This window comes from Scardinius erythrophthalmus (genome assembly GCF_964197995.2).
Source record: "Scardinius erythrophthalmus genome assembly, chromosome: 9".
Classification (NCBI taxonomy): Eukaryota; Metazoa; Chordata; class Actinopteri; order Cypriniformes; family Leuciscidae; genus Scardinius; species Scardinius erythrophthalmus.
Window position 1 is genome coordinate 29,396,744 of NC_138229.1, and position 22,513 is coordinate 29,419,256.

Sequence of the window (22,513 nt, forward strand, 5' to 3'; positions counted from 1 at the left end):
TAAAATCAGTTTTATTTCTGTAAAAATTACTAACATATTTTACAGTGAGAGATGGTTAATGGTACCTACTCCATATACTCTTATATCATAGATATCACATCACAGATTTATTGCCATCAAGGTGATATTGACTTAAATGTGTTTTTCAGATCACATTGACATTCAAACATATAGTTGACAGCATTACTGGATTCATTTTTCAAAAACAATGAAGTTTAAAATAAGGAACAAGTGAGAATTTGGGGTGATTATGGAGTTTTCTGACTGGTACAATGTACACGTGTCATCAACAGTTTTTTCCTAATTAATGGTAATTTACAGTATGCTTCTTATTGTAGTGAAAGGTACAAGATAATGGAAGTAAATTACGCAGAATTTTTACCGAGCACCTGACCGGCCATAAAACCTGCAACATTCTCACAAAGGAAATACAAAATTGGGTAAGTTTACACAACAACGATCTACTAGAAACATAAAAGTTTACTTTTGCGTATTCCGCAAACAGGCGGCAACGTTGTCAAAATGACCCCCGTTCACATGGATCCACGAAAACGACTAAAAATGCGGTATTTTCTATAGTAAGAAATCAGTGGTATTGTGTGATGAATCCAGGAAATACAAGCCTTTTTTTAAATTTGTTGGCCTGATGAAGTAATATCCAACTGAGGAAATCTGTCACGTAAAATGAAGACAGAAGATGCAAGTGCAAGAAATAAGGTTTATTGAATGAACACGTAGACAGAGATATAAGGCACACAGTCCAATGGTCCCTGGTAAAGCAGGATGGCAAATGGGCAACCCGGATTCCGTGAACAGGTGAGATGGAGTCCTTGATAAGACAGGTTGACGTGAACATCAAACGAGTCTGCAGAGTGAAGAGACGAGACACCAACGAAGACCACACTACACAGGGGAATATCCCACAATGCTCTGACAAACACAAGACGAAAGACAATGAGCTTAAATAGAGATCGCTGATCAGAATCAGCTGGCACTGATGACAATCAGCGGCTTATCAGCGACCGCGCCCACACACCCGCACACACAAAATAAACACAGCGCGAGAAAGAGTCAGTGAATTCATGAACCGTGACATTACCCCTCCCCCTAGGAGCGCCCCCTGGCGCTCCCAGGAGGACCTACCTGTTGATTGTAATCATCAATAAGGGAGTGATCCAGAATGTCTCTAGCAGGAACCCAACTTCTCTCTTCAGGACCGTAACCTTCCCAGTCCACCAGGTACTGAAATCCGCGTCCCCTCCTTCTCGAGTCCAGAATACGATTTACTGAATACGTAGGTTCCCCATCTACGAGTCGCGGCAGTGGGGGAACCGGGACTGGCAGATTAAGGTGAGAACGAAAAACGGGCTTTAATTTGGAGACATGAAAGGCGGGATGAATTCTCCTGTACGCTGGAGGAAGTTTGAGGCGGACTGTCACCGGACTAATGATCTTGGTGACAGTGAATGGGCCAACAAAATCTAGGAGCAAGTTTATTAGACACGGAGCGGAGCGGAATATTTCTAGTAGAAAGCCACACTTTTTGACCCACAACGTATACGGGAGGCCTAGACCGGTGGCGATCGGCCTTAGCCTTGGTGCGTGCCCTCACCTGGAGCAGAGTCTCACAGGCTCTGGTCCATGTGCGACAGCACCTCTGGACGAAGGTGTGAGCGGAGGGAACCGCGACTTCGGGTTCCAGACTAGAAAAAACTGGTGGCTGGTACCCTAAGCTACCCTGAAACGGAGATAGGCCCGTGGATGACACTGGTAACGAGTTATGGGCGTACTCCACCAATGAAAGTTGCTGACTCCAGGAGGAAGGATTCTTGGACACCAAACATCGCAACATTCTCTCAAGATCTTGGTTGGCCCTCTCGGTCTGCCCATTGCTTTGGGGATGGTAACCCGAAGACAGACTGACATTCGCGCCCAGTAATCTACAAAACTCCTGCCAAAATTTGGACACAAATTGGGACCCTCAGTCAGAAACCACATCAGTCGGAAGGCCATGTAACCGAAAGACGTGATCTATGACAGCCACCGCTGTCTCCTTGGCTGAAGGTAATTTGGGCAAGGGAATGAAATGAGCCGCCTTCGAGAACCGGTCCACTATCTGAGGAAGAACGTTGGGATAGAACTGCACCTACCCCCACCTCTGACGCGTCGACCTCCACCACGAACTGACGTGAAGGATCAGGGGCAATCAGAATGGGAGCAGAACTGAAGCGACTCTTGAGGTTAGCGAATACAGCCTCGGCTGTATCGGACCACCTGAACGTCATTCTGGGGGAGGTCAAGGCAGTCAGAGGTGCGGCTAGTTGGCTGAAATTACGAATAAAACGCCGATAGAAATTGGCAAACCCCAGAAACCTCTGTAGGGCCTTACGGGAATCTGGACTTGGCCAATCCATCACAGCCTTAACCTTGTCAGGATCCATGCGTATTCCCTCAGATGAGATGATGTAGCCTAAGAAAGGAACAGACTGTGCATGAAAAGCGCATTTCTCCGCCTTGACAAAAAGCCCATTCTCTAGCAACCTCTGAAGCACTTGTCTGACGTGCTGAACGTGTTCCTGGAGAGAAGATGAAAAAATCAATATGTCATCCAGGTAAACATATATGAACTGGTCAACCATATCTCTCAGCACGTCATTGACGAGTGCCTGGAAAACTGCTGGGGAGTTGGACAGCCCGAAGGGCATGACCAAATATTCAAAATGGCCCCTGGGGGTATTGAAAGCAGTTTTCCATTCATCCCCCTTCCTGATGCGAACCAAATGATATGCATTGCGTAAGTCCAATCTTGTGAAGACAGAGGCTCCCTGCAACCGCTCGAAGGCTGAAGACATCAACGGCAAAGGATAAGTATTCTTTACCGTGATGTTGTTCAACCCTCGGTAATCAATACACGGTCGCAGAGATCCATCCTTCTTACCAACAAAAAAGAACCCCGCCCCCGCCGGAGAAGAGGAAGGACGAATGAATTCGGAAGCTAGAGAATCAGAAATGTATTTCTCCATGGCCTCCCTCTCCGGAATAGAAAGAGAGTATAACTTGCCTTTAGGCAGAGACGTACCTGGCATAAGATCTATAGCACAGTCATAGGGACGATGCGGAGGAAGAGAAGCAGCCCGAGACTTACTGAACACTTCCTTCAGGTCGAGGTACTCCGCGGGCACGTTAGACAAATTCACAGACTCCTCCTGCAAAACAGAACTAGACACCAAAGAACAAGCAGACATTAAACAAGACGCATAACACTTAGTGCTCCACGCAGACACTGAATTGTGACCCCAGTCAACCCTGGGATTGTGCTGGGTAAGCCAGGGATGACCGAGGACCACCGGAGCATGAGGAGAGTCCAGGAGTAGAAATGAAAGTTCTTCAGTGTGGTTGCCTGAGGTTATAAGTGTCAGTGAATCAGTGGTGAATGTAATGACAGGTAGTTCTTGTCCGTTGAGTGCATTGACAGAAATCGGGCTAGTGAGTGGTATGATGGGAATCTGCAGCTTACGTGCCAACGACAAGTCCATGAAATTTCCCTCGGCACCAGAATCCAGAAGTGCATGACCGTTGTAATACCGGGTTGCCCATTGCAGTCTCACCGGGAGGAGGGTGGAGGAGGTCTTGCTGGTGGAGATCCCGCCCCGACAGTAACCTCCTGCTTACTGCCGAGCTCGATCTTTTACGGGGCAGGTGTTGATAAAATGGCCAGTTCCACCACAGTATAGGCACAAACCCCGGGATCTCCGTCGTTCTCTCTCCTCCCGGGAGAGCCGAGCTCTACCCACCTGCATGGGATCGTGATCGAAGGTGGGGCTGACCGTATCGCTGCCACTGGCTCGAGGTGCTGGAAAGGTCTCTGGAACCAAGGTCCTGCGGGATTGTTGTTCCACTCGCTGCAGTCGAGCATCCAGCGCAGGGCCAACTCAATAAGTCCGTTAAGATCCTTAGGAAGATCCAAGGCGTAAATTTCTCCCTGGATACGGTCAGCCAGCCCATGCAGGAATCTATCCCACTGCGCCTCCTCGTTCCAGTTACACTCCGCGGCGAGGGTACGGAACGGAGTACGGAGGGTAGTTACATGTTACATGTAGAAATTTTCATTTAAAGTTAGGGATTTTGAAAGATCAAAGACTAGGATAACCATATGATATGTTTTTAGCCATGCATCTCAAAAATTAGTTGAATGTTTTCAAACCGGATTTCCTCTTAGACATCTTTGCTGAGGTAGAGCGCTCTGTTCTGCTCGCAGCAGTAGAAACGGTTACAGAAGACCTGGTCCCCTTCTTGTGTGAAAGCCTCCCTGCAATTTAGTGGTGGATGTCCACTCATCATGACCCTTCTTGCATCTTGAGCGTTCTGTGGAAAAGATTAACAGAGTCCTTCACTTCACAGGACGTGGAAAAGCAGTAAAATGCTTGTGGTCCTCCTCCCAGTCTCACCTTGATGAGCAGAATGGTTTCGATTCCCCTCATGTCGATCAGGCAGTTGGCCACAACTGGATTCTCAATGTCAAGTGCCTGGAGGACTGATGGGTATTCAGGGTGATTGACAGCCCTGAAAACAAATGAAAAAGATGCAGATATTTCATCCATCTTCACAATCAGACAAGTTTCCTTTGGTACTTTGAAGGACAAACTAGTAGTGGCTAAAAACCAGCATGAGATGAAACCAACCCGACAGTGACTACATTTACATGAACCCTCATAATGTGTTTATTATGAGATTTAGGCAATATTGCGATTCAACTTTAACTCATGTAAACACAATACTTTTTTTGCGTATCAAATTGATGTGATTAAGCTCATACTTGTAGTTACCATAATCGTGATAAAATGTGGGATATACAGATTTTAAATCAGAGTAATAAACAGGCATTTAAACACTTAAATTTAATCTATTTCATTGACAAAAGTGAGCATGTGCTTATGACGTACACAGATGACTTTTTTATGTGTAGATTTGTAAACATAGCAATGAAGAAGGCAGAACATTTTTTGTGCTGAAGTTCATGTTAACAACGTTGCACGACATGAATATAATGCAGTATATTAATAGTCAAAAATATCGAAATGAAGACATTTTAGACACGCCCATAGAAATGTGTTTTCTATTTGATGCAAGTAGATTAAACAACTATATTAATGTGCATTGGGGTAAATGAATAATGGTGGTAAAAATAACTACAATTCTGTGAATAGTCAGAATAATGAAAACCATGTGAACGGGAGTGAAGACGTTTGCTCTTGACATGTAAGCATCTAACTGTGCTTAAGCAACCCAAATGTGGATTTACCAGTATATTAACAGCAATTAATACTGTCACAACACATTTACAGGAAATGAAAATTAAGCAGAAAAAGACGAATAACAGAAAACACTGGTAACCATTGCTAAATAAGTTTGGTCAGGTGATCTTCAGCTACCTGCTGCTGACATCGTAGAGCGTGTCAGTAAATGTGTTGACGATGATCTGAGGTCTTCTGCCAGACGGGAAGCAGCGACTCATGATTTTCTGAAACTCGCTCTCGTCAGCGTAGTTATCGCAACAGAAAGCTAACATCAGAGCCTTCAGACAGCTCTCCACTGCAAGACCCAGCTCTGGATCCCGAAGTCGGATGCAGAATCCTAGAAACAAAAGAATTCCATATGACATTGCTTTTCAAAGTATACTCCATTTGATGGTGTGTGTGAGTTTCATCATTGTCTAGTATTTGAGCTTTTTCTCTCCAGAAGTTATGATCAATAAAACTGTCTTTATACTCATTTAAACTGGAGTTGTGGTATATTTTAATAATTTCACATAAGCACGTCACGTGTCAACATGGGCATCGGCATGAGTATGCGTAAACTGAAGTATACTCTGGGCTTAAGAGCTAAACTATCCTGAAAATAAATGAGAGAGAAGTAGTTTGTCCAAGCTGTAAAGTTCAGGATACTTACCGAGTGGTCCAACAGGTTTCCTCCTGAACTGACCCCGGCGGTCAGCCTCATCTATAGCCCTCAGCAGTGCTGGCATGTGCACTCCAAAACGACAAATTTGGTTATTTCGACTGTTTTCCATATCAGCCAGGCCACGTTTCTTAGATTCTATCGAACGCTGCAGGTCCTGCTTTTCACGGCTACAGAATGACAAGAAATGAAAAGTTAGATAAGTCAACAGACAAAATAACTAGACTAGAAACAAAAAGAAGCATTTGTTCAAGATCCAGTGGAGCCCACGTATTTTTAGAAATGCTTCTATTTGATAATGGTTTTATATATATTTTATAGATTCTCTCCAACGATTCTGTAGCCTATCGATTAAGATAATTTCAGATTTATGTCTGAGCTTAGTTTTAAACACAGATACGTGATGACTCGTGTGCTTGATAAACAACCGTATTCTGCTTGCTTCTAATTCCTCTGTCACACACACACACACACACACACACACGACACCACTCGAACCTTACGAGAAATAATCTTTAATAAAGTTCGGAAAAGTTGAAGCGAATTACAAGGACATTCGCGGGCTTCATTGCACAAGATATGAGATACGCGCGGTCTGCGTGATGTTACTTTTGTAGTGCGCGGTCTCGCCCGCCGGTATTTTACTTACAAATGTTCTACGAAGGCATATGTCTTGGAATGCAGTTGGCTTATATATTAAAAATATGAAAATCACCGACAGAAGCTGCTTTCAATTTCAAATACTCAAGCGCGCTTTGTGAAGAGCGCTTGCGCATGCGGCTGTGAGCGACTCCGGAAATGTAGGCTCCTTGCATCTCAAAATGCTTTTATGATGCGAAATTAATGTGACACAGTCAGTTATTAAGTTACTAAACAGACAGGACAAACCACATCTTATAATTTCAAAAGAGATGAAAACGTTCAGACAGCCTATAATAGGCCTACTGAAAGCACTCTTGATTATTGCTTGTAATATTTTTTCCCCTCTTATTTGTTTTGAAGCTATATTTGTTAAAATTATTAACATGTAATTGTATTAATTTAGTTTTTTTAATGTGTAATTATTATAAGTAGGCCTACTTATAATTATGTAATTAAATATTTTAAGTTTTATTAATAAGATCAATTAAATTAAAGAAAAAAATTTGATCGGCTCATGAGGTGCCTAAAGATTCCCTTCCCTATTTTACAATGATTTGTTGCTTGTTTTTGTTGAATAATAGAAAATATAAAGAGCTTAAAAATAATCGCATATTAAATCGCAATCGCAATATTGGTAAAACTAAATCGCAATTAGATTATTTTCCAAAGTCGTTGAGGCCTAGAAGAGTAGGCCTACATTACAGAGTTAAAGGAAAATCAGTGCATTGTTTTATTATTGTTGCATTGTTGTATGTAGGGCCCTTTCACACCTGAAAGTCCGCACCAAGGTCCGAACCAAAGTTCATGTTTTGATACATTGTATACATTCGGTTAGTTTTGGTTTGGTTTCACATTGCAATTATGCGAGCGCACTATTTTATAACTTTACTTGCGTCCTGTCGTCATCATCTATGTGGACTGCATCTTGACATTGTTGGTTTGTAAACGGACGTGCCTCTGAAGTCAGCGTGTTGTCGGTGGTTAACTTTGACAAGAATGAATGAACAGACGCATAGCGTTGCCACTATACTGTTATTATTACGGCATTACTCCCTGCAGCACCAACTACTTGAGGCTAGTTCAAATTCGCCAAATGAACGTCCTCGTTGTGCGAACATTTTATCGTCGCCGGCAGGACGCAGGACAAATGTGTGTGTGTGTGTGTGTGTGTGTGCGCGCGCGCGCGAATCAGCTGGAAGAAACGCTGTGGGTTGTGGGCAGGACTGCACATAAATATTCTTCTTCAGTTGTTTAGGCTACGCGGGAACCACTGGAACTTCCTGTAAATGGTCTGAAAGTCCGAACCATACAGAAAATGCTTTCACACTGGAAACGAACCAAACCTTTGTTCAGTTTGATCCGGACCGAGACTACCTCTTTTCGTCGGACCACATTTCGTTACAGGTTTCACACCTGTAATTTTGATTCGGACCAAACTGAAAAGTCCGAAAGTCCGGACCAAACAAGGTAGGTGTGAAAGGGCCCTTAATACTTACAGTAGCCTACCTTATGCCTCTGAATCTATGCCTGCCTAAAGTTAAAAATTTAACTTGTGTGCAAAAATAGGAATATCCCATAAAACATTTGTGAAAAATTTGTTTCCCTATAATAATAGGCTATATTGTATTTGGAATGCGCATCTTTGTTCTTGTTTTTAATAACAAAGATAAAATAATAAAGATGTTCATCTTCACACACCCCTAACTTTGGCCTAAATGGCCTGTCACTCTTTTTTCTTTTATATTTCGTTACCATGTAAGACTACATTTTTAAAATAGGGAAATTAGCTTAGCTGTACAGCTCAGTCACTTGCAAAATAGTAAAACCAACATGATTTTTTTTTATATATAAAATCGTGATTTTCCTTAAAGAAATCATGATATTTGATATTTATAATATATAAACTTATGTATTATCATTTATCATTAACACTTATGATAGTTTATGTGCATGTCTGTTGAGGAAAAGTCAAGTTTTTTTTTTTTTTGGCTTGGATTTATTCAGTAAACGTGTTTCCATCGTAGTTACAGCGCATGTCTTCTTATCAGATAAAAAAAAAGTATCTGCATCAAATAAGCCCACAAGTTTTATAGGCAAATTTTTAGACTTTATTCGCATCTTGGCGTTTCCATCCAGCATTTTAATATGCAATATCCCAAAATTCACATAAAAACAGGTGGATGGAAACATGGCTAATGGAGGGACAGAAAGCTCTAGGATTTCATTAAAAAGATCTTCACTTGGGTTCCGAAGATGAACAAAAGTCTCTTGGGTTTGGAAAAGAACAAGGTTAAATAAACTGATGACAATTTTCATGTTTGGGTGAACTAGGCTAGGCTATATCCTTTTAAGAATCTTTGACCAAAAGGCAAGTCAGAACATGTAGAATGGATATCATTTGTATAAGTTCTGATTACAAATAAGGAAAGCTGTAAATGTGGCATGTTTTGGTATTGGTCTAGCTTTGATTGGACATTAAGCTGGTTTTGGACTAGTTTTGATTTGTCATTGAGCGGTTCTGGCCATACAGAGACCAGATTAAGCACGATCACAGTAATCAAGACAGTAAAACCACTAAAGGAAATGTGACATAACTGATGCCATCACTGTGTGCACCACAGAAAACCATTCTCCTCTTTCGTACGGAAGAAGGTTGAATCACGAATGATCAGATAAAGAGTAACACAATCCCACTCATATAATACATGTATTATACTAACAGACACTTTTAACTGACAATGAAATGTAACGTAAAGTCAAATTAAATCAAAACATGAAAACGAAACTTTTGACACTGTTAGTGCCAAGTTCGGAAACTTTAATACATCAAACTTACTATGTGTGACTGGCATTTACATCGTTGCTTACATTTTATAAATAACTAACAATTAACGTTATATCACGGTGAAATGTGTGTGTGTGTTTTTAAGGTATTTATTTTAAATATATGTAAGTAAATATGTCAAGTGTGTGAAACGGACGACACATACCAGTAAACCCTCCTGCTCCTCCGCGCGCGCTTTGAAGCCTGCGTCAGTGAGCGATGATGGCGTCAGATCGCTTCCGGCTTGTGCCCACCAATCAGATAACAGCCAAGCGATTGGTTTTGAATATTATCCGTATAAATTATGTTCAAATGCCCATTTTAAGAGCGATTCTTATAATTACCCAACAGAGAGCTCACATTTTTTATTTATTTTAATGTTTTTATTTCATTTGGCAATCGTGCGCTGTCTATTCATAAAGTTTGTTTGCACTGGAACTGGAGCTGACTTATAGCAACCTCTTTATCAAACATTAAAAAAGACTTTAAAGACTGCTTCTTTAAAACGAGTATTATAGAGCGCATTATCACCATTTGATGATTAAATAACACAACACATAAAACAATGAGCTTGCAAGACGTTTGGAATGTCAGATTACTCCATGAGTTGAAAACTAATAATATAATATAATATAATATAATATAATATAATATAATATAATATAATATAATATAATATAATATAATATAATATAATATAATATATAAACTGGTAAAAATGAACTGATAAAATGTATGGACATTGACACATTTAAAAAAGTGTTTGGCAAATGCTAAAATTTAAGCCGCTCCGCCACTAGATGACGCTATTTGACCTTATTTTAATTTAAATCAATCCGTTGAACGGCATGGGATCATTTAACGTGCAGCCTGCAGATATTGATTTGTTTAAATTAAATCAGTGTTATATCTTGATACCAACAAAGACATGCATTATCATCATCATTCTCCATCAGCCTATAGATTCTCTTCTGTGCCTTCAACCTTGTCCAGGCCATTTACACTGTAAAAAATTATATGATCACTAAGTTATGCCAGTAATGGTTAGAATATTTTTTTTGGTTTACACAAACCAGCTACGGTGCAATTAAAGGACACACCAATAAGGTTGAAAGCAGGTACTTTATAATTGTTAATGATCATGCTATCATAACTATGCCAATAAGTACGACTTATGTGTCCCGCGGGCTTCCCTAAAGTGCCATAGACTGCAGACACATCTCCACCAGGCACCAGGGAAGGGGATTTTGTGAACCAAAAGGGGTTCACAGAGTACATGTGCTGGTAAGTTACTATTCGGATTCTTAAAATTCCAGATTAATATTATATCAAATTAATAAAGAAATGGAATAAAAACATATGCAGTTGACTGACTAAAATCTCTCAGATGGTGTGTGACTCAATGTAACTCATATTACAAATGTGGAAGCAAAATAGCCAGGATCTGTGCATGTCTCAAGAATTTCCAGAGAGCCACATTCATGCACATTATTCGAAAGTGGTAAGGGAAAATATAAATGTCAACCTCACTGTATTACATACATTTATGCTGGGCCTAACAGAACTGCTTTTTCCCATTATACAGGTGATTATGACGGGATCCTGCTTTGAGACAGGGGCTACGCTTGCATTTTATGACGCCATTCCCTGACCCAAACCCGTTACAATGCAGCTCTAGCCAGGATAAGGGCATGCATTGAAATGGAAAGATTTCAGTGTGTGAAATCTGCAACATTATTGTTGCATGTGCCGTATTACACAACACTGCCCCCATCAGAAAGCAGAGGACCCCTGTGGTGGAGGAGTGCAATCTGATGATGACCTCCAGTAGTGCACTTGGACCAACATAGTGTTTAATAAAAGACAAGACAAATATGCTTAGTGCCTTGAGAGTTTTATTGCAATTATTCTTTGGGGAAAAAATGTAATCAGTAAGTCATCTTCATCTTCAACTTCAAGTTCTATTTCTCCCCTTAATTATTGTTTTTTTTTGTTTTTTTTTTTAGGGAAAAATACGCTATTATGTTGAAGACTCGGTTTATATAGGGAGCGGATGTCACCCTGTGCCCTCAAAACAATGAACTCAATACATGTCTCATTCATCAAAAATAAAAAGGAAAAGCACAACACCGCCCTCTGTATCACTTCTGGGCCTTTCTGGACTCCTGTCACTCATATTGCAATCAGAAAATACTAGGTACATGAGTATATACAAATTAAGTCAAGTTATTTATGCACTTACAGGTACTTCCTCCAAAGGACAGTCATCTGAAGGGTTTCTTCACTGTCCTGTGCAATGGAAACAAATGGGCATTACAAAGTGTTGCACTTTCTTCCCTTCTGATGTAAAAAGTCCACTTACTGCACATGCTTCAGCCAGCACTTGCTTGGGAACAGGTAAAAGTGTTGGTGTATTGTGTATTGTGTAAAACTGCACAAAAGGGGAAAACGCAATGTCAACACAATGAACTACACTGTAAAAATGTGATCAATAACTCATGTCAACATATTTTTACATTAACTCTAAATAAGTTTAGCAGTTTTCACTTTAAGTCAAAGCAATTAATCACTACTCAAGATTTAACAGTTGAAATGGCTAGCAGCCATTTGGATTATTCTTATTACAGCAACAAATTATTTTACCACTGAGAGAATTGAAAGCTCATTGACCAGTAATGAAGGTATTGCTGCTACTGGTCCCTGGATGTGGGTCTAAGGAAGAGCTGAACCCAGGCCGGGATGCCCTGCACAATGGGTCGGTTCACATTCAACCCAAGGGCCACTGCCGGGGTATAACGTGGGGGTGCAGGACCACTATGTGTTTTTTGTTTTTCCCCCAGCCTTTTTCTTGGTTGCTGTCATAAACAGACAAACACATAATTTAACAGTGTCGTTTTAAAATAGACTAAGAACAGTATAAGTAGTAAAGATTATCATTTACAATATTCATGTATTTCACTTTTACTTGTTCCCTTTCGAGGCGGATACTTCAACATTACGTCCATGTGACGTATGGGAACTCCTCCCTTCTCCACTTTTGCTGAAGTCTTATGGGCTAACGCCAGCTGGGGACAGCCAAAGGGGTAATCTTTCAGAAAAAACTGAAGCTTCCCCGGAGGCCTCCACTGATTAGCGGACCATCACCTGCTGTTAGCATTCCATTGACTCCCATTCATTTTGGCGTCACTTTGACAGCGAATAACTTTATATCTGAGGCGTTTAAAGACTCCATTTGTCCATTATTTATTTCTAAAGAAACAAGAAAATGTATAAAAGGCTCCATTACCTTGTAGCTTACGTTATGGCCCCGTAGATGCAGTTTTTGTAAAAATAGGCAAACGATTGCGTCATAACCACGCGACTCTCTGTCGCACAGTAGAGAGATTACCATATGGACAGGAGGACAAGCTCGCGGGCAATCGGGGAGACGTGTAGGCAAAATGACAAAATAATTAATCAGAATACTAAGCAAGAGTTGCTCCTGCTATAGCTCATGGACAGCTCCTACTCACACTCTCCGTCTCTGCAAGTTTCGGAAGGGAATGATTCAGATTTCTCTTGGCACAGCTACTAGAAGACAGACGGGTTGCTCACGTCACATCTACGTCGTCAAGCTCAGTGTGAGTCTGCGCAGTACGCTCAGCCATCAGGAAGTGAGTGCTTCTAATTGACCTCACTTTTCTCCATTGAATCCAGTGGGGTCGCTGTGTCCATTTCTTTTACTGTCTATGGGGACAGCTGGCCAATTGACGCAAAGCATGCAAATACTGAGGGACTGAATTTACACTCCAGGCTTGGAGAAAAATCAGAAAAAACATGGTCCAATTATAATGTGAAGACATATTCTGTATTACATTTTACACAAGCGTTTTTTAAATTCTTAAATTTTAAATTTTTACAAATAAATTTGTCTCGTGTTTTAAATTACATTTAAATTACAACATTGTGTTGTTTTAGTGTTGAAGAAAATATCCGTAAACTTTGTTTTTATTCTTACAGTGCATATTAACTCTATATCATCCCATTATTTTAGTCTTTATTTTAGTTTTATTAATATAAAAAAAATATTTGTTTAATTTTTTGTAATTTAATTTGCTTTTGTCATTTTATTAGTTTTTTTAGGCTTAATTTTTTAATATCTTTTTAGTTATCTATTTATAGTTCATTATTTTAGTGCAGCGGTGCACATAAAGTGCAAATAAGTGCAATTAGCAATAGATGATAATTACACTATAAGTATAGCCTCAAAAAGTATTTTCTTTATAATAAGTGCAAATAGCAATAAATGTTAAATGCTATTTATACATTTACATTTAGTCATTTAGCAGACGCTTTTGTCCGAAGCGACTTACAAATTAGGACTAAATTAAGCGAGTCATCGTGAAGAGGCAAAAACAACACAAGAAGTGCTCAAAATACGAAGTTCAGGCATTCAGCCTGATAAGGGAGGATTAAGGGAAAAAGAATGAATGTTTTTTTTTTTTTTTTTAAGAGGTTAAGTGCTCACGGAAGAGATGAGTTTTCAGTTGTCTTTTGAATGTTGTCAGGGATTCTGCGTTCCGGATGAGGGTGGGGAGAGCATTCCACCAGCATGGAACTGTGAATGAGAATGTTCTGGAAAGTGATTTTGTGGCTCTCTGTGATGGAACCACGAGTCGTCGCTCTTTGACCGATCGTAGGCGTCTGGTAGGGATGTAGACTCGTAGGAGCGAGTGAAAGTTGGAGGGAGCTGAGCCTGTGATAGATCTGTAAGCAAGCGTCAATGCCTTAAACTTGAGGCGAGCAGCGAGTGGTAGCCAGTGCAGAGAGATGAACAGAGGAGTGACGTGGGCCCTTTTTGGCTCGTTGAAAACAAGACGAGCTGCAGCATTCTGAATCATTTGTAGAGGTTTAGTTGCACATGATGTTAGTCCAGCCAGAAGAGCATTGCAGTAGTCAATCTTTAAAGTGCTGTATATAAATAAATGTGACTTAAATAAACGTGAGACCTGTAAATATCTTCTGAAGCTTCTTAAGGGCAGTACTAAATAAAGCAAAAAAAGATCTTTAAACAAAACACAAACAATTCACACCAATCATTCTGTTCAAAAGTTTACACCCCCGTTTTGCCTTTTTTAACATCAATTAACTCTTGCACCTTTTGTAATAGTTAAGGACGAGTCCTCAGTGTGAAAAGATGGATCCCAAAATCATACATTTACTGTTGGATGGGATTCAAATATGCAGAAGATGCATGGAAAAAAACAAAGAAGGTGCAGGACCTTTTCTGTAGAACAGGCAGTTTTTCCTGAACTGATCATCTCTCACTATTTTCTCTGTAACGTTTCTGACTTTGTCCAGGAAGTCTAAAAAGACTACAGTCCCAGAGTTGAGGATTTGTTCTCTTAAGTTGTGAGATGATAGTTCAGCACAATCTTTGTTCAAAACAAAGACAGAATCATTAAAAGACAGAGAAACCGTGGGGAAAGAATTACTACCACAAAAGTATATTAAAGAATAAAGGATGATTTTAATTGTTCAACCACAATAAGAGGGAAAACAACGTAGCCTACCGTAGCAGCAGAGCAATGCAGTTAAACTTACAACAGCCAAAAGCTTATACATTGTTTCCGTCTTATGCTAAAAGAGAGAAAAAAGATCTAAGGAGGCTACTAAACATGCCAGAAAGGAACGAAAAACAATGAATGTGTACTTTGTACTGAATATTATTGATGACAGAAGAGACAAACACTTACTTTTTGATCTGCGAGTCTGTGCACACTAAATATCCTTCACTGTCGGACTCTTGGCTAATATGGGTCATTACATGGTCAACCGTCCACAGCAGAGCAACCGAGCAGGGCAAAAGGGCAGCTAGATGGTCTAAAACAAACATTTATCTGATAATATTTGAGTGTTTTGTCCATCTTACTGTTGGTGTCATTTCAGGTTACATTTCCAAATTGAAAAATAAAAAATACAAGTACCAGGGTGAAATCCTTATTAATAATGTACATGGAACTAAATTGTAACATACAGTATAGAGATTAGTTTAGCATGGACAAGATGATGTTTTATTCAGAGGAATTTTAGGTTCAATGACATACTATAATAGCTTTTTTAATATTTTGAATTTGTATTTGTAATTATTAGTTATTATTAGTCATTATTAGTAAGCACACTGACAAAGGTATTTGTTTTTTTTTTTAAATTAGTTTAAAAAAAAGAATGTCTGTAAAAGTTTTAGTTTACCTGTTCAATATGTTTTAATTATTGTAGTACTTCTACTAAACAAAATAAGAATGCTCTTGGCAATCAGCTGATTTTTTAATGTTTTCATTTTTTTATGGTTTTAGTTATAGTTAATAATGAATCTGGTTGTGGCATCTGTTATCTTATTAAGAGAAATAAACTTAACCATTGGAAAATGTTATAAAAATGGCATGTCAAAATGGAAATATAAAATCAGATTGAATGATTCTGGTCAATTATCTTACAGGTTTATGATAAATGATAAATAATAAAAATAATTGAAATGTAAATGTAATTAAATTAAATTACTATTATCGATATAAATTAAATAACTAATATTTATTATCATGAATTCTAATAAATATTTCAACTTTATAACAAATGTAATACTTTTTGAATTTCCCCCCTCCAAATATAAATTGACCTTGCCCACAAATCCGCCATTACTAAATAATAAATCTTAAAAATGTTCAGATGAAGGTCAAAATAAATAGTTAATAAATCCAAATTAACTATTTGCAAGATTTTTAATGGGTCAAATCAAGTTAAAGTTCATTAAAGGCAGAACGGAAGTCATTTTTTATTTAGTAAAACATGCTGTAATACAGTAAACATGATCAGTTTTGTTTTCATGCCAACTTAAAATATTTAGAACAAAAAAAATTCAAGAATGTACTTTGTTCAAATATCTTTATCTTTATTACAAAAAAGTGCGTAGAAAAATTGAACAGATTTAGAAATTCTTGTATACAACTATACACAAAGTTTCACTTTGAGGTGCATCACGTTCCAGCAGTTTAGCACCAGCTTTGAGACACCAGTACCAGCCCCTTGCACTCATGTGCCACCATCTGTCTGTAGTCGGAGAAGTTCTGCAGTGTATGCTGATGAAGTTCCTCCAGCCCGAACTGCCCAGGGTGAGCAGCTGACGAGACAGATGGAGGACCTTACGATTTCACCTAGGACACCATATGCTGCTGAGGGTCATCACGCACCACTTCAGAGGTCATACACCTACTCAGCCTTCTACCAGCAGATGCGAGTGAACGCTTCAAGTTTCAGATTCTGACTGATCATCTGGGCCAGGTGATGTGAAGGCATTCAAGCTCTTTGCGCTTCGAGTGCACTCATTAGTGAGCTGTTGGGTTCAGAAGGAGCAGCTGAATTAGAATGTGGTTCACATGTGTCCAGGCTCCAAGGCAAGCTTCACCATGAGCTCCAGATCAGCTTTAAGAGATACGTCCACCCGTCTAGGATCAGAGTTCCTACCCTTCTCGACTTTGCTAACTGGTCAGAGTACGAGCATCAGGTCCAAGATGACACCGCGAAATCAGTCATGTATCCATGCTCCATCCTTACCTACCAGGAAAAGAGAAGGTCGTCATGACACCAAGCCTCCAGGCAGATTCACAAGCATCCTGCTGGGTGCTGTGAGGCCCACTGCTGACAGTGACTGCAGAGTACAGGCCCAGCTCGGTCAGGTACAGAGAGAAGTCACGTGCCTACTGTCCTTATTGTGACAATTTCCCCAACTTCAAGGAGCTGTCTAAAGAACAGAAAGAGGCATGGATCCGCAAGAACAACAGGTGTTGGTGGTGTGGCCGCAATCATCATGCATCCAGATGCACGCTGAAGGCTCTGTGCAAGACCTGCAACAGGAAACACCTGCTTATATTGCATGACCTAAATGAGCGAGCTGTGAATACCAGTGCTGAGACTGAACCCAAGGAGAACTTGTGTCTTGTGAGGATGACAAAATGCATCTTGTATGCAGACCGTTCTGATGTGTACCAGTGGCAGGTGCTCCCCTTTTGGCACCACGTGCAATCCATGCTGTGCTACGTATGCCCTGCAGAGACACATGATGGACCACAGTCAGCTGGGAGACCAATTCAAAGAGGTAACTGAGTATAATTTTTTGTTGCCAATTATTGCCAGCACAGTCTTCATTTCCCCCAAGAGGCTAAAGACCTAGTTGATCGACTTCAAGCACTTCTAGCCACTCTTCCCCAGTAAAGATGCATCAGATCTACTGAGTGCTAGTGAGCCAATATGATCCTCTTGGCTATCTTATGCCTTACACCACCCGGACTAAGATTCTGGTACAGTGCCTGTAGGACAAGAAGCGTGACTGGGACGACCCACGGTTGCCTAAGGATCTGCTTAAAGGTCCCATGACATGCTATTTTTTGTAGGCTTTAATATAGGCCTTAGTGGTCCCTAGTACTGTATCTGAAATCTCTTTTCAAAAATTCAGCCTCGGTGCAGAATTATAGCCACTACAAGCCAGTCCCAGAATGAGCTTCCTTCCAACAGGCCGTTTCGGTGTCTGTAGCTTTAAATGTTAATGAGGAGGAGAAAGGCGGCGCAAGGTGGAGGGTGGGTGTGGCCTTGACCATCTTGCGCAACGGTACCGGTCCGTGCATGTTAACGTTGGATATAGCAATGGCACGAAGACACGCAGTCGTTCAAGCATTTCAGTTTGACCCAGAATCTGATCCGGATGGAGAAGCAACAACTCAGCGGTTCCAGCAGGACATTTCCGAATGGTTAGTTTAAAATATTATGTCTGGATACGGTACTTTATTCGGATGGTTTACAGTGATTATCATGTAGCTAACGCTAACCTACTGTTGCCTTTTCATGAGAGATCTGTAACATCTGTACTTTATCTTATTACAATTACATCATCAACCTCTGCGATCTTGAAATGCGGATATCGCGCGCGCCGTATAACCAACAGGAAAACGGTTATCCAAATAACAAAGAAGTGTACAACACTCGCGTTACAGTGTGTGTATTCACACACATAAACTGCATGGCTGCATAGCTAATGTGACAGCCACATTCTACGTGTAACAGTCTAGGCAACCATAAACAGTAAAGCAACACACTTATATATCATTAGTTGACTTACTGTTCCGAGGTGTGTAGCTGAGCCAAAGAGAGTGATCCAGACTTTAGTTTCAGACGTTCAGCAAGCCCAGCTCTGTATTAACCCTTCGGTGTTCATTTGTACATCCAATTATTGAGCAAGTGTTATGCTTCGCTCGCTCAAAAGCCATGATATCTCTCGTGGACAAACTAAAATCGCGCGTGCGTGTTCCTACTTCCTTCCTAGCTCATTTTCTCATGGGCGAGAAATATTCTCTGGGCAGGCAAAGCAGAGAAAGGGGAGGTAACATTCCTCCTTATGACGTCACAAGGAGGAGATTCAAGATCAGCGCGATTGAGCTTCCATTTTCTCAAAGGCAGAGAAAGATAACAAAAGCTCGATTTACACCGATTGAAATTTCTAGAAACTTGGGGACCATATACAGGCTAGGGGAACTCATATTAATGTTAAAAAACCTCAGAAAGTGAAAATTTCATGTCATGGGACCTTTAATAATAGATCTTCGTAATGTTGCCCTGTATCCTTCAGTGCAACTGGTTATTCTGATCTAATTCACATACGCACTGCACACGGAGTATGTAACGGGAGTTAGTATAGTAACCGAAGACTACACAGCTAGTGTGGCTGCGTCTTAAAGCGATGATGTCACAGTGAGGTTAATATTCCAAACATTGTCTCGCGCACTGACTTTTTAAAGCCGTAATATTCACAGTAGTGCATAGTTAGTTCACTACAGCTCATTCGGCATTTGCTAATATCGAGTTATCGGGTTAATTGACAGCGTTTATCATGATTGGACTGAAGAGAAAACTAAGTTGTCGCATCGCTCAGGTGTACGACTTCCATCAAAGTACCGGTTCACCTTCATCATCCAGCATCAATGCGGCGCAGGACCACCGTCAGCCCGTTAGTGGATGTGAGGGAAATGAGATGCCGGAGAGAAAGAGGATGAAGAGAGAGAGTTTTGACCAGGCTACTTTTAGTGGTCTTGAAATTCTTCCTCTTGAAAACCAGCAGCAGGTTCAAACCCCTCCAGCTCAAGTCCACCACAGTTCAGACAGTCCAGTTGACAACAACGAAGTGGACGTGACAGTTGAGGGTGAGTTTACTGCCATAACTTTAAACATTTACACACACTGCTGCCAGTGCCAGTGCTACCGGTATGACTGCAGAGTGTTTGGTGAGGGAAGATACAGAAGCTTGGAGGATGTCTTTGAGGTAACGCATTTTAGGCTACTTAATGTTTAGCTAGGAAATTTTTGCAAATCTCACTACCTTATTGTTATATATATATATATAGTTTTATATAGTTTTATATATAGTTTTATCTCACTCTGTCCATTTCAACTCTAACCCCCTGGTTCACAGACAAGGTTTAAGTCTAGTCTCAGACTAAAATGCAAGTTTGAGCTGTTTTAACTTGCACTGAGATATCTTAAAATATGTCAGTGCCATTGTTTTGTCTCAAGATGCACACCAGTAGTGTTTTTTCCAAGGCATGTCTATAAAAGCTACTTAAATGTCCTAATTGAACTAAGGCCTAATCCTGACTTAATCTAAACCCGGTCTGTGAAACCGGTCCTTTTTGTATAAGTCTACTATTCAGTGCATTTTACATGCTTAAAATGTGACTGACCAGCTCACTGTTTCTCTTTCTTATTTTTTACCTACTGTTTTATGTTTGGTGTTGTGACATGGAAAGAAGTGTGAAGTCAAATATCTTCTAAGTGTAATGCATGTAAACAACAACCCTGATTTCTGTTTTTTTTGTGCTCCATCAGCCCTCCAGTGTTAGTGAGGGAAATGATAGTCAGGAGAGAAAGAGCAGGAAGAATAGTTTTGACACGAAAAGCAGCTCAGGTCAGCAAATGCAGAACCTAAATGTTCACCTTAATATGGGTTTCCATTAAGGATGACTTACTGTAATTAGGGGAGGGATGACCTTCTCATTATGTGACATGAATGACCATAAGCCAAAATAATCCACTCTGTCACACATTATATCAAAATTCAACTCAAGTTTGATTTAAGGTGCATTGCGCAACATTTTATGTTAAAAATACCCGTTTTTCTAACCCATACATGCTTAAACAATTGCCTGATGGGCTGAATGAGCCCTTCTCTGATCACTGCGATTGCCTCTATAATCCTGTACAGTAAAATAAATAAGAGGGATTCGGGTCGGAATTTGAGACTGGGCGTGACGTCATGCGCGTTCAGTTGCAGTGTTGCAGTTTCGCTTGTCGCCAGAGGGGGGATAGTTCTGCAAAAACTCAGAGACTTGCGCAATGCACCTTTAAGGCCATGATTAGATTTTTATTCCAGGACGTGTGTGTTAAAATATTTCCACACAGATGAATCCAAGTGTTCCACCAGCTGGAAGAGAAAATGTAATCAGTTGCACAAGTTCTATAAGAGTACAGCCAGCGGCAGTGTGGCGGAGGACCATCAGCCCGTTACTGTTGATGAGGAAGAAGAGAGGCCGGAGAGAAAGAGGAGGAGGACTGATAGTGTTGAGGAGGAGTCCTCTCTGTTTTTCCTCGGCCGCAGAGGCAGCTCAGGTCAGGCTCAGAAAATGCAGGACCAAACTGCTGTGCCATTATATGAGAGAGGCATTGTAGGTAAATCAAATAACCTCGTTATGAGAATAATCATAATCAAAAAATGCCCCTGACTGAAGAATCATTTGATATTCCCCGCTTCAGATCCCAATTTTCTACAGGACATTGTCTCTGTTGTGGCGGATCATGGTCTTCAGGAGCCTCTTTCTATCGGACTTGATCTCTCTCCCCATGAAAATCAGAAGAACATTTTAAGCCGATATGAAATTGGCAAAATGCTCGGGAAAGGAGGATTCGGCGCCGTCTATGAAGGCACACGCTTGAAGGATGGCCTTGAGGTATCGTAATTTTACGTATAATATTTTGCTAGCAAATTGTTTTATCTCACTCTGTCCATTTCAAGTCCACTATTTTGTGCACTTGTAACCAGTTTTTTGTTGTGTTGGACAAGTGGCGATAAAATTTGCCAGAAAGAAGTGGAACACGCGACGCATCAAGATTGTAAGTAGACTACTTCTTTTCACAGTTTATCATTGTAAACAATTAGTCCAAGACAGGTCTAAATCTTTATTTGAGAAAACAGCTCCATCGAACAGTCCTAAAAATGATCTCTCTTCTAGCCTGGCCATCCCACACCCCTTCCATTAGAGGTCGGCCTTTTAATCCTGGTCAGTCAGGATGATAAAGTTCCTCACATCATTGAGCTGCTGGAATGGCAGGAGCAGCTTGACCAATACATCATGGTCTTGGAACGTCCCTCGCCATGTCAAGATCTGGGGAATTATGTCCATCGCTTTGGAGGGACCCTCGCTGAGGACTTAGCGTGGCTTGTCATGTGGTAGGCAACTTACGCCGTGTGAAACTTACGCAGTGTCACACTTATACCTTAGTAAGTAGTAAGTGGTGCTTTGCATACCCTACCCACACCCCCCAAAAAAGGGCTGCTGCTTGATGTCGTGTTGGTAGTAAAAAATATTGTGGAGGTGGTTAAAAAAGGTAATAAATTAATCTCTATGATTCCTGCATATACCCTGTATTTGCACTATCGCTTGTTTCTGACCAGCAGGTGTCACCAGTGTGTGGCGTTTCGAGTCCTTCGAAACAGTGAATCATTTTACCAATCAATTGGCTCAAAGGATTTGTTTGTCACTAGCACACACAAGATGGGATGCGATCGAGAAAATCCTGAGTAGTGATGCAAGTTGTTTCTTTTTTAAGGACAGGTTAAGGAAATAATAATTGTATAGACTTCTCTCTAAAACTCACTAGCATCATTGTAAATTACATAAAACTCAGAGACATGATAGATAGCAGTGCAGTGTCTAACACCATTGTGGTACTACTGAATGCCCCTTTAAGGACCCCCTGTTGAAGACCCCTTTAAAAGGGTGATCACATTCA

At 40.5% G+C, this 22,513-nt stretch overlaps 1 protein-coding gene across 1 annotated transcript; it reads right to left on the minus strand.

Moving 5' to 3' along the window:
* Nucleotides 1-705: 705 nt before the first annotated feature.
* LOC308696184 (structural maintenance of chromosomes protein 6-like) lies at nucleotides 706-9,624 on the minus strand. Its single transcript, XM_081374632.1, has 5 exons — nucleotides 9,591-9,624; nucleotides 5,950-6,128; nucleotides 5,433-5,634; nucleotides 4,449-4,563; nucleotides 706-4,365 (listed from the first exon to the last, which is right to left on the minus strand). Exons 2-5 carry the CDS (start codon nucleotides 6,068-6,070, stop codon nucleotides 4,216-4,218), a joined length of 588 nt encoding a protein of 195 aa, XP_081230758.1. The 5' UTR covers nucleotides 6,071-6,128; nucleotides 9,591-9,624; the 3' UTR covers nucleotides 706-4,215.
* Between the last annotated feature and the right edge of the window lie 12,889 nt (nucleotides 9,625-22,513).

Bases quoted from the DNA above. Each gene is read 5' to 3' on its own strand.
- LOC308696184 (XM_081374632.1), bottom strand. From the start codon at position 6,070: ATGGAAAACAGTCGAAATAACCAAATTTGTCGTTTTGGAGTGCACATG. The intron at 4,564-5,432 runs GTAGCTGAAGAT...ATTTGTTTTCAG, and splicing joins CTCTACGATGTCAGCAGCAG to GGCTGTCAATCACCCTGAAT. The intron at 4,366-4,448 runs GTGAGACTGGGA...TCTTTTCCACAG, and splicing joins AAACCATTCTGCTCATCAAG to AACGCTCAAGATGCAAGAAG.